The 13,132-nt window shown below is 31.1% G+C and overlaps 1 protein-coding gene across 1 annotated transcript; it reads right to left on the bottom strand.

Annotated features, from left to right (window-relative positions):
- On the bottom strand, positions 6,859-8,084 carry LOC109335635 (transcription factor MYB108-like). The gene is made up of 3 exons (XM_019571791.1): positions 7,672-8,084; positions 7,439-7,568; positions 6,859-7,349 (listed from the first exon to the last, which is right to left on the bottom strand). Exons 1-3 carry the CDS (start codon positions 7,862-7,864, stop codon positions 6,866-6,868), a joined length of 807 nt encoding a protein of 268 aa, XP_019427336.1. The 5' UTR covers positions 7,865-8,084; the 3' UTR covers positions 6,859-6,865.

Here is a 13,132-nt window from a genome sequence, read left to right on the forward strand (position 1 = left end):
CTGTGTTAATGCCAATGGCAAATGGTAGGTATAGCTAGAAATTGACCCAAAAGAAGTTTTTTGTCTACGCTAGTTTGGGTAGACTCAATTCCGGAATTGCATTGTTGGTGGATGGTAGTTTTCTCATGTAATTTTTGCCTTGATCTTTGAAGTAGTATTAAGAAATTTATATAAATCAAAATAGACTAATAGTTCAAGGATTCTTGAGATGACATTTGATTGGAGGAACAATCACACATAGATTAGTTACTTGCCATATGATGGGATATTCATGGTTATACCAAAAATAAAATCATCATTTTCATTTACATTTGTTCATAAGAAAATATGGTTTTAAACGCTGTTAAACTTAATTTTCAGAACAAATGCTGAAGTGTCCATCTGAGCAAGATAAATTAAATTCCTACTCGATGGCATTAATGACAAGCCATGTGCCAAGATGGTTGTTGAAGCTTGGTCCAACAAGATCAAGCAATATACTTGCTCACACGGTTTGCACTCTCCTTTATAGGCAGTTCAACCCTATTTAGAAAATGTTATTAATATCATACTCACTGGTTGAGCAGTAAATAAGGAACATTAACTGCTATTATACAACGAATAATGATCCTCTTCATTAATGGAGAGATAAGTACATAATTTTACATGTGTTTTCAATGACAAAAGCAAAAGATACCCATCAATTTCGGTTAAAATCAGTGAACTGAAGGAGTTTATCTGAACCGGACAATTCATTGCATTTTTTAAAATTAACACAGTAAAACGACATTATTTGCTTAAAAACAGAAGAATTATGCGATGCAGACAAAGAAAAAAAAGTGCAAAGTTAACATGGGACAAGTTTCACTAATTTGTAATAAAGTACCAAATTTTTAATATGTTTTGTATATTAAGTTCTGCGGTGACTTGGTTTTACAATTTAAAGTATAAACTTGCTAAAATATGTGTGTGTTGGATTTTTTATTTTTGATAAATAGAAAATGAAATATTGATATTTCTCTTTTTGAAAATTTGTTATAAACACATAGAAATAAATCATGCCCGATTTAATTGATATATGATTTAATTAGTAAATGAATTATCCATTAACCAACCAATCCCTAACCAAATTAATAATTGCTAAGATTGTAACATTACTCTTGTACATGCCTAGAGATGGTTCTGTTGGCCTACTTTGGAAAAAGAAAACATGCATGGAGGCCGTGAATGACATAAAAACAATGTCACCTTCTGTATGTTTCTCAACCAATTGAAGATATTCCTTTTGAAAGCTAAAAATCATTATAAGTTTTATCTTTATCAAAAGTTTACATTAGGGTGACCTTTTGCATGAGGTTCTTACCATTAAGTTACTTTCGGGACATGCTATTATCGGAGATTATGGGGATTCCGTAAATAAGTGAACTTAAATGATTTAACGATTTTTATTTAAAATGTATTTAATAATAAAAGATGATGTTTAAGAGGGTCTTGAAAAGAGTATGTTGCTAGGATTTTTCCCCTTTAGCATGAAAATAGTGAAAAGGTTAACTAACTGTAAATTTATGATTGTTTAATTTCACAAGCAACCTACAATTTCTCTAACAAGAAAATGAAACTTTAACCCTGAAATTTTAATATTATAAACATATATAAGGGTGAATAGCATAGGTTGAAAACATATACCTCTTCTCTCCTACATCTATAATGGCATCAATTTTGCTATTACTAGAAGCCTTAATAAGATGCTCTCATCATGAATTTCTGACACAAGACCGGAACTTGAAAGAGAAAGAGAGAAATCACTTTACACCCATTATTAATGTGAAGAAACAAGGTAAGGAATCCACCAGCTTGGATAATTTTGATTGCTTCTGGAGTTTGTTGAATGGTCACAATGAAGAGACCAAACCCTGGAACTTAGCTGAGTGTTGTTGCATTTGGCCATGAAACTATTTTATGTCATGTCTCCACCTTATCCTAGCTATAGCATTATTCATTTCATATCGTGATCTTGAAGATAAAATTTGATGCTTTTGTTCTGTACTTTGATAGTTATTAAGCTAGTGTAGCATTGCACATGCTTGGTGTTTATGGCAATGAGGCATTAGTCTTCTTTCAATCATAACAATGTCAAAACGAATAATGTTAATCAATAATCATAGACTTTTCTCATGTGATTATAATTGTCCCATCTCACATAAATTGGAAGAAATTTGGCATTAGTCATGATTACCTAAGATGATCATAGGAAGAGGAAGACTAAGAACTAGGTAAAAGAAAGAAATATTTATATATCAATAATTTATAATATATGATATCTTAACATTATTTAATATATATAGTGGAACCCACCTAAGACTAAAACTTGTTGATCGTAATTGGCTCAAATTCCTTTTTTCATACACTTTAATTGTGCCAAGTGGATAATCATAGAAGATAATAACATATGTTTTTTAAAAATTAAAAATTCCGGTTCAAAATTTAAATCATGTTATAGAGTATTCCAACACATATGAGAGATGTAAATCCCTGAAAATGTGTGAAGATTAAGACATGAATAATTGAATTATGTGTTAACATTGAAAAAGCTCTTCTTTTTTCTATCGGTAAAAGAAAAAAATTATTAGAAAAAAATAAAAGTTAGAAGAGAGAAAGAAGAAAAAGCTGGAAAAAAAATAAAAACATTAACAATGTAATATTTAATCAAGCTCTGGGGTTACTAATCCAGTTGGAATAGAGAATTGAGTTTTTCCTCCATTGCCCATTAATGCAAAGTCAAGATTTTACCTTTGTTGATTCCATGAAGAGATGACTTAACTGAGTTAAAGATAAGGTCATTCCTAACTAATCAAATTGTCCAAATTGTAACTAGCCAGATAACAACTTTCCGATATTTATTATCTTTCACCCGCCCATGTTAGTAGTAAAGTGGTGGATTAGAGCACGAGGAAAAACAATGTTGATGTCCTACCATTTATAAATAAGTTGAGACTGAGTAAGTAAAGTTGCACATAGAAAAGAGGTAATGAGAGAATTCATCGTTGCAACATAAAATTCCTCCATCCAATGAAAAAGCTGAAGGGCACATCCTAATGGGTTATGGGCTAATAAGCAAGTGTCCCCATCAAACAAGTTCATCCCACTAAAACACTTGGCCTCTTCATCTGAAAGCAGTCATGCCCATGGCACCTCTCCCAGTCTACTTAGGCCCTGGACCATTGCACATGTTTAACTGCAATCTCCATAATATACTCTACTGCAAATATAACCCAAACAAAAAACACACAATGGGCCCTACACTTTAATTGAGAAAAGAGTGTCATGTTTGAATTATACTTCGAAAGCAAATTCATACTTAAGTTTTAAACTTTTAAGTTTAAAATAATTGTAACTCAACCTTCTATATTGGAAAAAAGCCTTGAACTCTCGCTGATCTAAGTCAAGCCGACAAGACTCATTTAGTGTAATTATTCAGTTGTGATTATGCGTTGATCAAAGTGAAAAGGGTTTGAATTCCTTTAAGAAAATGATCTTGAGTTGAAGAGTTGGATTTACTGCATGAAAAAACCTCATTTGCAAAAATCTGATATTAGACGTATGACCATCCAATCTCTTGTCTTATTATTATAGTGTAATCCATTATTATCTTTCTTTGTTTCGTTTTTTTTGTAATTATCTTCTATTAATAAAATTTTCTTTGCCGATAAAAAAAACGTATGATCATACTTTGAGATATTGGTCTCTCATCTATGGGATAGAAACATTATAAAAATATAAACTCTACTCAGAGTTGGGTAAATTATATTGAATATAGTTTTCATATATACCCAGTATTCCACAAAATGCTAACTTAAAAATAGAGAGAGAAAAATCATTGTACTCCATAAGATGATTTAAAAAATAGTAATAAAGAAGATACTCAGCTAGCTTGTCATATGTATTTTTTTAAAGTAAAAAATTTATTAAAAAATTGAGGAAGTACATTAGTACGAGCTAAATTTTCACAGCACATTAATAAACCCTATCCAACAATTATAAAAAAACTCAAATTCATTCCTTAGAACCCCATATCATTTAAATTCGCTTACAATTATATTATAAACAAAGAATTGAGTTGATAGTCAATTCGAATTTTCCTTTTATCTTTGTCTTCTCTAATGAACTAATGATCAATGACTAATGACGTATGATGGAGTGCATAGACGGAAAATTAAGTCCAACTATTTCACTAATTAATTCAACAATCAGGCTGCTAAAGTGGAACATTTGCGGGTGTATGACCTTATACATGCAATACCAAAATATTCAAACATTCTTAGACGTTAGAAGGAGTCATCGCAAAAGACATGATTGTTGACGCTTTTTGCTCATGTAATTATATATCTCCCACTAATAAATGAAAATGATTGATTCTAAGTCCAAATACAAGACATGCCAACTCTGATTTTCCAAACCCGCTAACTATTTTCAATCCAAGTATACGGAACCATAACAAAAATGATCCACAGAGAAAGTGATATTAACATTGATGACCCATTCAAATATCAATAGCAAATTAACATTACAGGAAGAAGGTGAAATTTCAGGTAGTTTTATTTGAGAATGAATGAATGAGATTAAATTCAAATGCGTGGTTGAATAAGGAGCATAAGTGCCGTAACAAATAATTATGTGATACGAATGCTTGGCTAGGCGTTTACTCGGTATAAAATCCAATTTTGAGAGTGCAAATAGAAATTCATCAGAACTTGATAACAAAAAGAATGTTATTTTTACAACAACGTCTTATGTCAACGTTTGACAATTTTATCTTTGAGAAAAGAAGGGAGACCAAAAACTGTTATTTTTATTGCTTCTCTCTTTAAAAAATTGTCAAATTTGATATGCAAAGTTATTATTAAAAAATAAAATAAATAATATTGGCAGATCCGGAATAAAAGATAGAACACTAAATCACTAACTTTAGTGTAGTAAAGAATTAGTGGTCAATTTTTTTATCAGGAATCCTTTACCAGAAGTTCGTTTGGCTTCCACCAGTATACCTAGTGATTAATTTTTTTGGTAATAACTAATAATGTTATGGCTAAGACTGTTTCACCTTCACGCTCAAAATTATGTTTTCACGTATCCACTATAGAATATACTAACAAGTAACAATGTGAAAAACTTTTAAATATTTCTGTCATGTATATAAACAAAAACTTATTTTAAAATTTTACTTTTTGTGTATGAAAGCAAAAAACAATACTAAATTAAGATTATTAATATATGCTTAATTCGTTAGGCTTGGAATTGAATTGGAGTTTGGAGGAACTAAGAGATACTCATTAGTCATTAGTGATTGGATCACTCTTGTAGCATAGTTTTAAAATGGATCCTAAGTTAAATCAGGATATGAGGTCACCCATGACCTATTATCACATGTGGCCATATCAGCATGCTACATCCAAAGGAAAAGAAAAGGATGAGAAAAGCTTGGTTAATTTAGAGTTGACTGCACAATTTTACGTGTGAACAAGTCTTGAGACTCAAATAATTTACCAAGAATGAAAAGCTTCTGGTTTCAAAGGTTGCGGCACTTAGTGCTTCCAACGAGAAACCCATCGAATTTAAATCATATATATAACTCCCTGCCTTCTTTATCTTTTTCCTTCAATCCTAACTAACTAATATATATAATTTCTATATGATTTCTTTTTATTTTACATATTTATCATTTATTTCTTCATTAATTGTCATTAATATGACTACACTAATTATATTTTATTATAAAAATAGTTATTAATATTAAGAACATAGCTAAAAAAACTGATCAATACTTTTTCTTTAACTTCTGAATAAATAGAAACAAATATTTTCTCTAAATAAACAAATAATAGGGACCGGGGTAGTATAATATTAAATTACAATACTGATCCAGTGACCCAGTCCTAGTCTTCATCTTTCAATTTATTAATGCCAAACTTCCGCCACGTTTTTTTTACTCTCTTCTGTTTCTACATGATTGCTTAGTATACTATAAAAGTCAACTCATACAGACACCTTGCTAATGGGTAGTAGTGTATCTTGCTAGTTTCAATTTACTGATTAGGTTTTGTATGTTTCCCTAGAAGCAAGCCTAACTCTTTGTGCTAGACAAAAAGGATCATACTAACAAGGAACTACTTTCTTATTTGATTCAAAATAATATATTATAGGAGTTTCTTTATTATTGGAGATGAGTCTTATTCTATATTATATGGAATGAGAGAAATATAACTACAAACTATTAATTATTGGTTACTTAATAAATTAGTATAATATTTATATTTTTTTATTGTCAAGATTTATATACATTTATTATATTATTAATCATCTATTCTTATTTATTTTTTGAAAAGTTAAATATAATAATTACATTTTTTTCTCATAATAAAATTTAATTTAAAAGGAAAACTTACATAAGGTAAAACCAATAAATTAAAAGTTAACCCAAAGCTTGGTTGACTTTCCCAGAACAAAAAGTAGCAGACAAAGATTGGAGAAGTCTCTTATTTCTTTTCCAACAACATACCATATATGAGTATTGCAATTACAAACAATCAATCATAAGTCACTTAATAATACAATTAGAATTAGAGTAAAATTTATATAGATACGTCTTTATATCAGTTTTGTTTGGTAGTATACGTGTATTCACATATCCATCCATGTGTCTAAGTCTGTCTTTTATATTAGCTATGTCACTTAAACTTGTTACAGTAAAAGATGTATACACTGTTTGTATTATTTACCATTCATTCTTAATCATTTTAATTCTTTACTTTTGACTCAACTGAATGGTGGATGATTTATTGAATGTGTGTATAAATATTACACTCTCAATTAGTCCTCAACAGTATCGTTAGTCATCAGCAAACAGCTGTTGCAAGAAACATATATTTTCATCAGTCCACATGTCTACACCACCAAAATCATTGCCAGGTTCAACTTCTGAGTACTCCCTCTGCTGCAATATGCATGGGGTGGATGTGGATCCCTTTTCAAAACTATCTGATAATGACCAGCTACCACCACCACCCATCAAATTTGAAGGCACGCTATCTGAAGAAGTAGGCACTGACAACATGCTGGGCATGGTTACACAAGGTTCAGTGTGGGCTTTAGTGTTGCTACAAAGAGTAGTTATTTGGTCTTGTCTGCCAAAATTAGAGGCTTGAATCTGCTCCATGAGGCGTGGCATCCATACAAAACGAATGGTGTCCCTGAACTTCTTGCTGTTTACATCACATTTGAGTTGCTTTGCATGCTTTACTACTCTTGTCCTCCAATAGTTTTTTATTTCATTGTCCGTTCTCCCAGGTACTTGTTCTGCTATTTTAGACCACCTTCAATAAATAAATAACACACCATTAATTATTCCATTATACGTACGATTGCATCATGATTGCCTTTTGGTTATAGATAGTGTACGTACCGATTGCCCCAGCGTGAATGAAGGTCGAGAATCAGAAGCTGTTCATGGAGGGTGATGTTCCCACGTCGAACATTTGGACGTAAGTAGTTTAACCATCTTAATCTGCAGCTTTTGCCAGTTCGCTTTAGACCTGAAGTCGAAACTAAATGTTAGCTACAATATTTAAACATATATAAGCTATGGTTCATGGTATATGGTGTTAAATAGATTAATCTATATGCATGAATGTTTGCCTGCAATGCCAGCGATGGAGTTCCAGTGACCTTCACCGTGGACGTTGACGTAGTTGATTAGAACAGAATCCTCTTCCTGTGTCCATGGACCTTTCTTCATTACAACCTCTTCTTCCTTTGCATATGCTGCTGATGAACCACAATCTGATAAACCCCTCATCATGTGAACACTCTTTGTGTAGTCTGTGTCCATAATAACTATGTGCTAAACTTGATTGTCTTGCTTTATCTGTGTTTGCTTTGTAGTAAGAGAGAATAGCTTATTCCATTAAGCATGTGGTAGAGAATGTCATTTATATAGAGATATCAGTTGAGGCCTTGAAGGTGCGTTGGATTTAGGAGGATATGCACTTTAAGGTTTGAGTATTAGTCAAAACTAAAGAAAGTAGGGCTGCCAAAATCAGTTGCAACTTGCATGCCCAGAATATAATGTAAATTACATAAGACATTACATAAGTTTTCTAAGGTTTCAGTGTTTTTTTATTTTGACCTTGCTTTGTTAATGCTGACCTTTTGACTTCTCACACGCTTATATGTTTATTAATTTTCCTTTGTCAAACATTCCATTTGCTAACAAAGTTGTCAGCATTTGGACTATGAAATCAAATAAGATGGAATCTGTGGATATTTTTAAGATGGAAATACTTGTTTTTTTCCTTTTATTTTTTATGGGTAAAAGTATCATAAAGTAACCTTTATCTTTATTTCTATAGCATTTCCCACTCACACCCTTACAAGTTTTTTCTAATGCTAATTAACCAGCTTTTCCTAAAGGATTGATTCAAGAGTATCGACAGCTACAAACTCTGTATTTATTTGATTGACTTTTAAATTTTTTTACCTTCCATTGGAGCTGAATGTAATCATTTCCAATATTGATTTACTTGTTTTATAGTGGTATGACTCAACCAATACTCTTTCTATACGGGTTAAGGAGGACAATTTTTCCTCTATATTTTAAGAGTAAAAGTATAATATTATTACAAATAAAAAGAATATAAATGTTAATGCATTACTTTTTCTTTACTTTTACACACGAGGAGACTCACTCCTCTAGTTTTATAACTGCATCACAAACTCAATATTTCCAGAAGATAGAGTTGTCATGGGCATACAATCTTACAAAGTGTTGGGTCTTGATAGTTTCTAACATTTTTTCATTAAAAAAAATATTAGACAACAGTGGAAAATGATATTTGGAAGATGGTGTACGATGTTTTCAAGTATGTTTTCTCTGATTTTTGCATTATGGAGATTTTTATTGTTTTAATTCCACAAATTAAATAACCTCCTTCATTAAGGAGTTAAGGCCAAGTAGTTTGTAGAATATAGTGTACAAGGTGATCACTAAGGTTTTGGTGAATAGTTTGTGACTTTTCTTAGATTATTGGTCCTTTGCAAAGTGATTTTCTTCCATATAGAGGCACTAAAAATAATATCATTAGCTCACGAGTGGTTCTCAACTGCAATTACTCTCGAGTGGTTCCCAGTTGGAAGGATTTCAGCCAAATAGAAGTACGATAAGGAGATTTGATGTCACCTTATCTGTTCGTAAGATGTATGGAAAAGTTGTCCAACCTTAACGCAATTGTCATTTTGCATATATGTGTTGCTCTGTTGTAAAGCTTCTAATTCACAAGTCTGGATGGTTTCATGAACTCAAAATGACTTTTGCCAAGCCGTTCAAAGAATGCGACTAATGGAACGAACTCTTGATGACTTTTGCCAAGCTGTTCAAAGACTGTGACAAATGGAAGGAAAACTAAACTCATGAATATCTGCTCTCAGCGAGTTGTTAGCAACCTTAAGAATTATTTGGGTATCGCAATTAACCTTAGGAAGATTAAAAGAGATGTGTATAACCCATCGTCAGAGAAATTTCAGAGGCGCATGACATCCAGGAAATCTAATCTTCTCAATAAAGTTTGTTGAATATGTCTTACAAAGTCAATTATCTCATCAATTCCTCTCTACAAGATGTAGAGTTTAGGAAGGTGATTTCGGTCGCCAAGTGTCAACTCCGGAGGAAGATAGTATCTTCCTCCTCGGAAAGCTTACCAATAACTAGGAGATAGTTACAGTATGTTGGGTTCAAGATAAACATGCCTCAAGAACTTATTATACAAGCACGAGTTATTGGTGACTACAAAACCATGAGTACAATAATGGTCCTCCAAAAGTTGTATGGGGGTAGGTTTGGAAATGAATGTCCGTGAGAAAGTGGGATTATGTGTATGTTTTCTCGTCTAATTTCATGCGTTTAACATAATATAGTGAGGTCACGAGCCTGCGGTTGATGTAGAGATGAAGATGACCTATTAAACATTTCTAGAGATATAAGGAGTACCTTTCCTTTTTAGCAACACTTTGACCCACATAAAATCGCTTTCTCAGACAACCATTCCTCAGTCGGTTAATTACATTTACCATGCGGTGTGCATAGATTAGAGAAACAATTCTACCCCAAGTAAATTAGGACAAAGGTGATGTCGTTCATAATTGTCAGCTGTGAATTTTAACATTGGCTTAGAATTTGAGAGACTGTCATGTTATCCTTGAATTTCATTATTATTTGGGGTGCAAATTATTACTGGAGAAAACTCAATTCATACCAAAACAAATCTCAATCGTTATTAACAATATTCAGTACTGACTGCCAAAGAACTAAAACTGTTCATCTTACATTTGTTCCTGAGGAAACAACTCTGTTACCAGATTTAATAACAAGTAGGGAAGAAAATTTATGTATAACCATAATATCTAGAATTTCGCACCTCTAAGAGCTCTTGGAAATCATTGAGTTGGATCTCTCTTCTATAATTTTCATACCCATGTTATCAAGTAATTTAAGACCAATCAGATATAAACCATGAAAACACTGGTGGAGAACCAATTTATAAGGAATTTTAGCAAAACTGGTAGAGAACGAATAAATATATATACGTAATTTTAAAAACGATGACAAATGTATACGATCACACTAAAATATCAAAGTTTGGAGGCCTCAGTTAATTTGTAAATATCATATCTAAATGCAGATAATCATCCAATGTAGGCAAAGTATTAAATCATCACTGACCTCACCCAGATCGAATTAGGACAGCGAGTTATAACTTTAAGAAATCACATTGCAACAAACACAATACGGTTAATAAATTAAAAGGCACAAAATAATAAAAACGAATATGGGGAAAGAGTTATAACACTCAGTGGTGGCAATAAGTTTTAAGGTTCGATTCTGCCAGCGGATTTCCTCAAAGATTTCAGAAGAGGGAGCTTTTTATCCTCATCGTGAAAACTCTTTTCCCCAAACAAAAACTATTAAATCAATTAAAAACTTAATGAAGAGATAAGATAATTTTCAAGAAAGAGATCACTCAGTTCAGCGGGATTGTCGACACGCAAAGTAATCTCATAAGAGAGAGAACCCTACATTCCAGTCTGTTGAGCTTGAATATTATGTGGTCATCACTGTGATCTCTTTTTCATTGCAAGATACAAATAATTAAATAAAGAACTTGAAATTGAAAACAAATAAGAAATTAAAAACAAATAAGAAAAGAAAACAAATTGAAAAAATACAACAGAGAACCCTGGAAGTTGAAGATGGAGATGTGCCTCTCACAAAAGCTGCGTTGAGAAACAAAGCACGAGCTATTAATTTATAGGAAAAGTGAATTAGGGTTTCTGAGGGAAAGTAAGACTCGGTGCGAGAGAATAGCGCCGTTACCTTACAATTTTGAATGGACTAAACTAACCTTCCGAAAGTTTTCAATAATTAAAGGATTGTTTGTTAGTTTGTTACATTAGTTTCTTGATATTTTAATTTTAATCTCATAGATGGACCAGTACTAGAGAGGCCAGTGCAGAATACGATGATGACACGTAGCAATTTTTTTTTTTAATGACTACGATTACATATTATTTTCTATTAAAATTAAATAAAAATTCTTTAAAAAAATTTCAACCTCATATTCTAGTACTAGTTTCTCCAGGGAGAGGAGTTGAACTCCTCATAGATGAGATTCTTATGCTTAGAAAAATATTTAGATAACAAGTTTTATCCCTCAAGTCAATTACTTATTTCACTTTATTCTCTTTGTTTTTGCTCTCTTAAATCTCTTTATTTTGTGTATGTTTATATTATTAATGTTCATAAACAAAATATTTTTCATTGGAGATAATATGATAGTGTTAAGTAAAGGTACATTATGTGATTGTTGGGTATAAATAAATTTTGTAGTTTTTACTTATTAAAAAAAAAAGTTATAACGCAAATATGTTCTACTTACATAATAAACTCAACTTATTTGTTAGAAACAAACAAACAATTAAAGTATGTTTAGTATAAATTATGGTTTTAGTTTTATTTTATAATTTCTGATATTATAAAAAAAGTTATGTTGGGTACCTTAGCCAAAACTAAATATAAGCTAATTTATTTTGTTTAAATTTGGTTAAAATTTTACTTTTTTGGAGAATAAATTGCACAAGATGGTATTAATTATTTTTTAGGTTGTGATTATTTTGGTTGTTTTTTAAATATATATTTTTTAATACAAAGGCAAGTTTTAAATATAATTTTTTTATCATCATAGTATTTTTTACATTTTCTTACTAAACCACAAAGGCTAAAAACGAAAATGAAAGACAATAAAAAAATTATTATCAACATAACAAGCCTTTTTAATATAGAATTTAGTGAACAAGTGAATGAGGATAAAGATAATAATAAAGTTAAGAGTAAAATATGAACTTACATTTAAATAAACCAATTTTGAATAAACATGGTATGACCTTTCATTTTTACCATATTGTACACAAAATAAGTTGAGATTGTAATATGGTTATTGAACATACTTATACTCCAACTTTAACTTTATTTTAAAAAATTAAGCAATAAAATTACAAACTTTTAAAGATACCAAAGGAAATGCTATCAATTGTTTATGAGTGGGGATTTAATTAATCTAAGAGTAAGTATTTTAAACTTACTCCTCATCCTAACTATCAATTTTAGGGATATCTAATGGTGTAAATCTACTCACTAATTCAAACCATTAGATTTTTCTAGAATTCATGTTTAAGATAAGGAGTAAGTTTAAAACTCTTGGAGTAAGTAGATCCATCCTTATTGTTTATTTTAAGGTACTTAATTTTTCTATTGAATTTAGGCGTGTAAGTGGTTCTTGTTTAAACTGCAAAACTGATGGAACAGAACCAAACTGTAAAATATGGTTTGGTTTGGTTTGGTTTAGTGGTTCGGTTCGGTTATTTTTTAAGGGACCGTTTATGTACGGTTTGGTTTATGGTTTTAGAAATTTAGGAATCATTGGAACGAAAATGAAACGTATATTAAAGAAATAGATACTAGGGAATGTTGTTTTATTAGTGTTTAAATTCTTCAACCAATTTTCTAGCTTAAATTATCAATTTTCGTGTGAATTGTAGTATTATATAT

Source organism: Lupinus angustifolius, chromosome LG20 (assembly GCF_001865875.1).
Source record: "Lupinus angustifolius cultivar Tanjil chromosome LG20, LupAngTanjil_v1.0, whole genome shotgun sequence".
NCBI lineage: Eukaryota > Viridiplantae > Streptophyta > Magnoliopsida > Fabales > Fabaceae > Lupinus > Lupinus angustifolius.

What these genes read in the sequence shown, in the direction of transcription:
- LOC109335635 (XM_019571791.1), bottom strand. Translation starts at nt 7,864, where the DNA reads ATGGACACAGACTACACAAAGAGTGTTCACATGATGAGGGGTTTATCA. An exon ending in CTCCATCGCTGGCATTGCAG is followed by an intron (nt 7,569 to 7,671) that starts GCAAACATTCAT and finishes TTTCGACTTCAG; the next exon opens with GTCTAAAGCGAACTGGCAAA. An exon ending in CATTCACGCTGGGGCAATCG is followed by an intron (nt 7,350 to 7,438) that starts GTACGTACACTA and finishes TATTTATTGAAG; the next exon opens with GTGGTCTAAAATAGCAGAAC.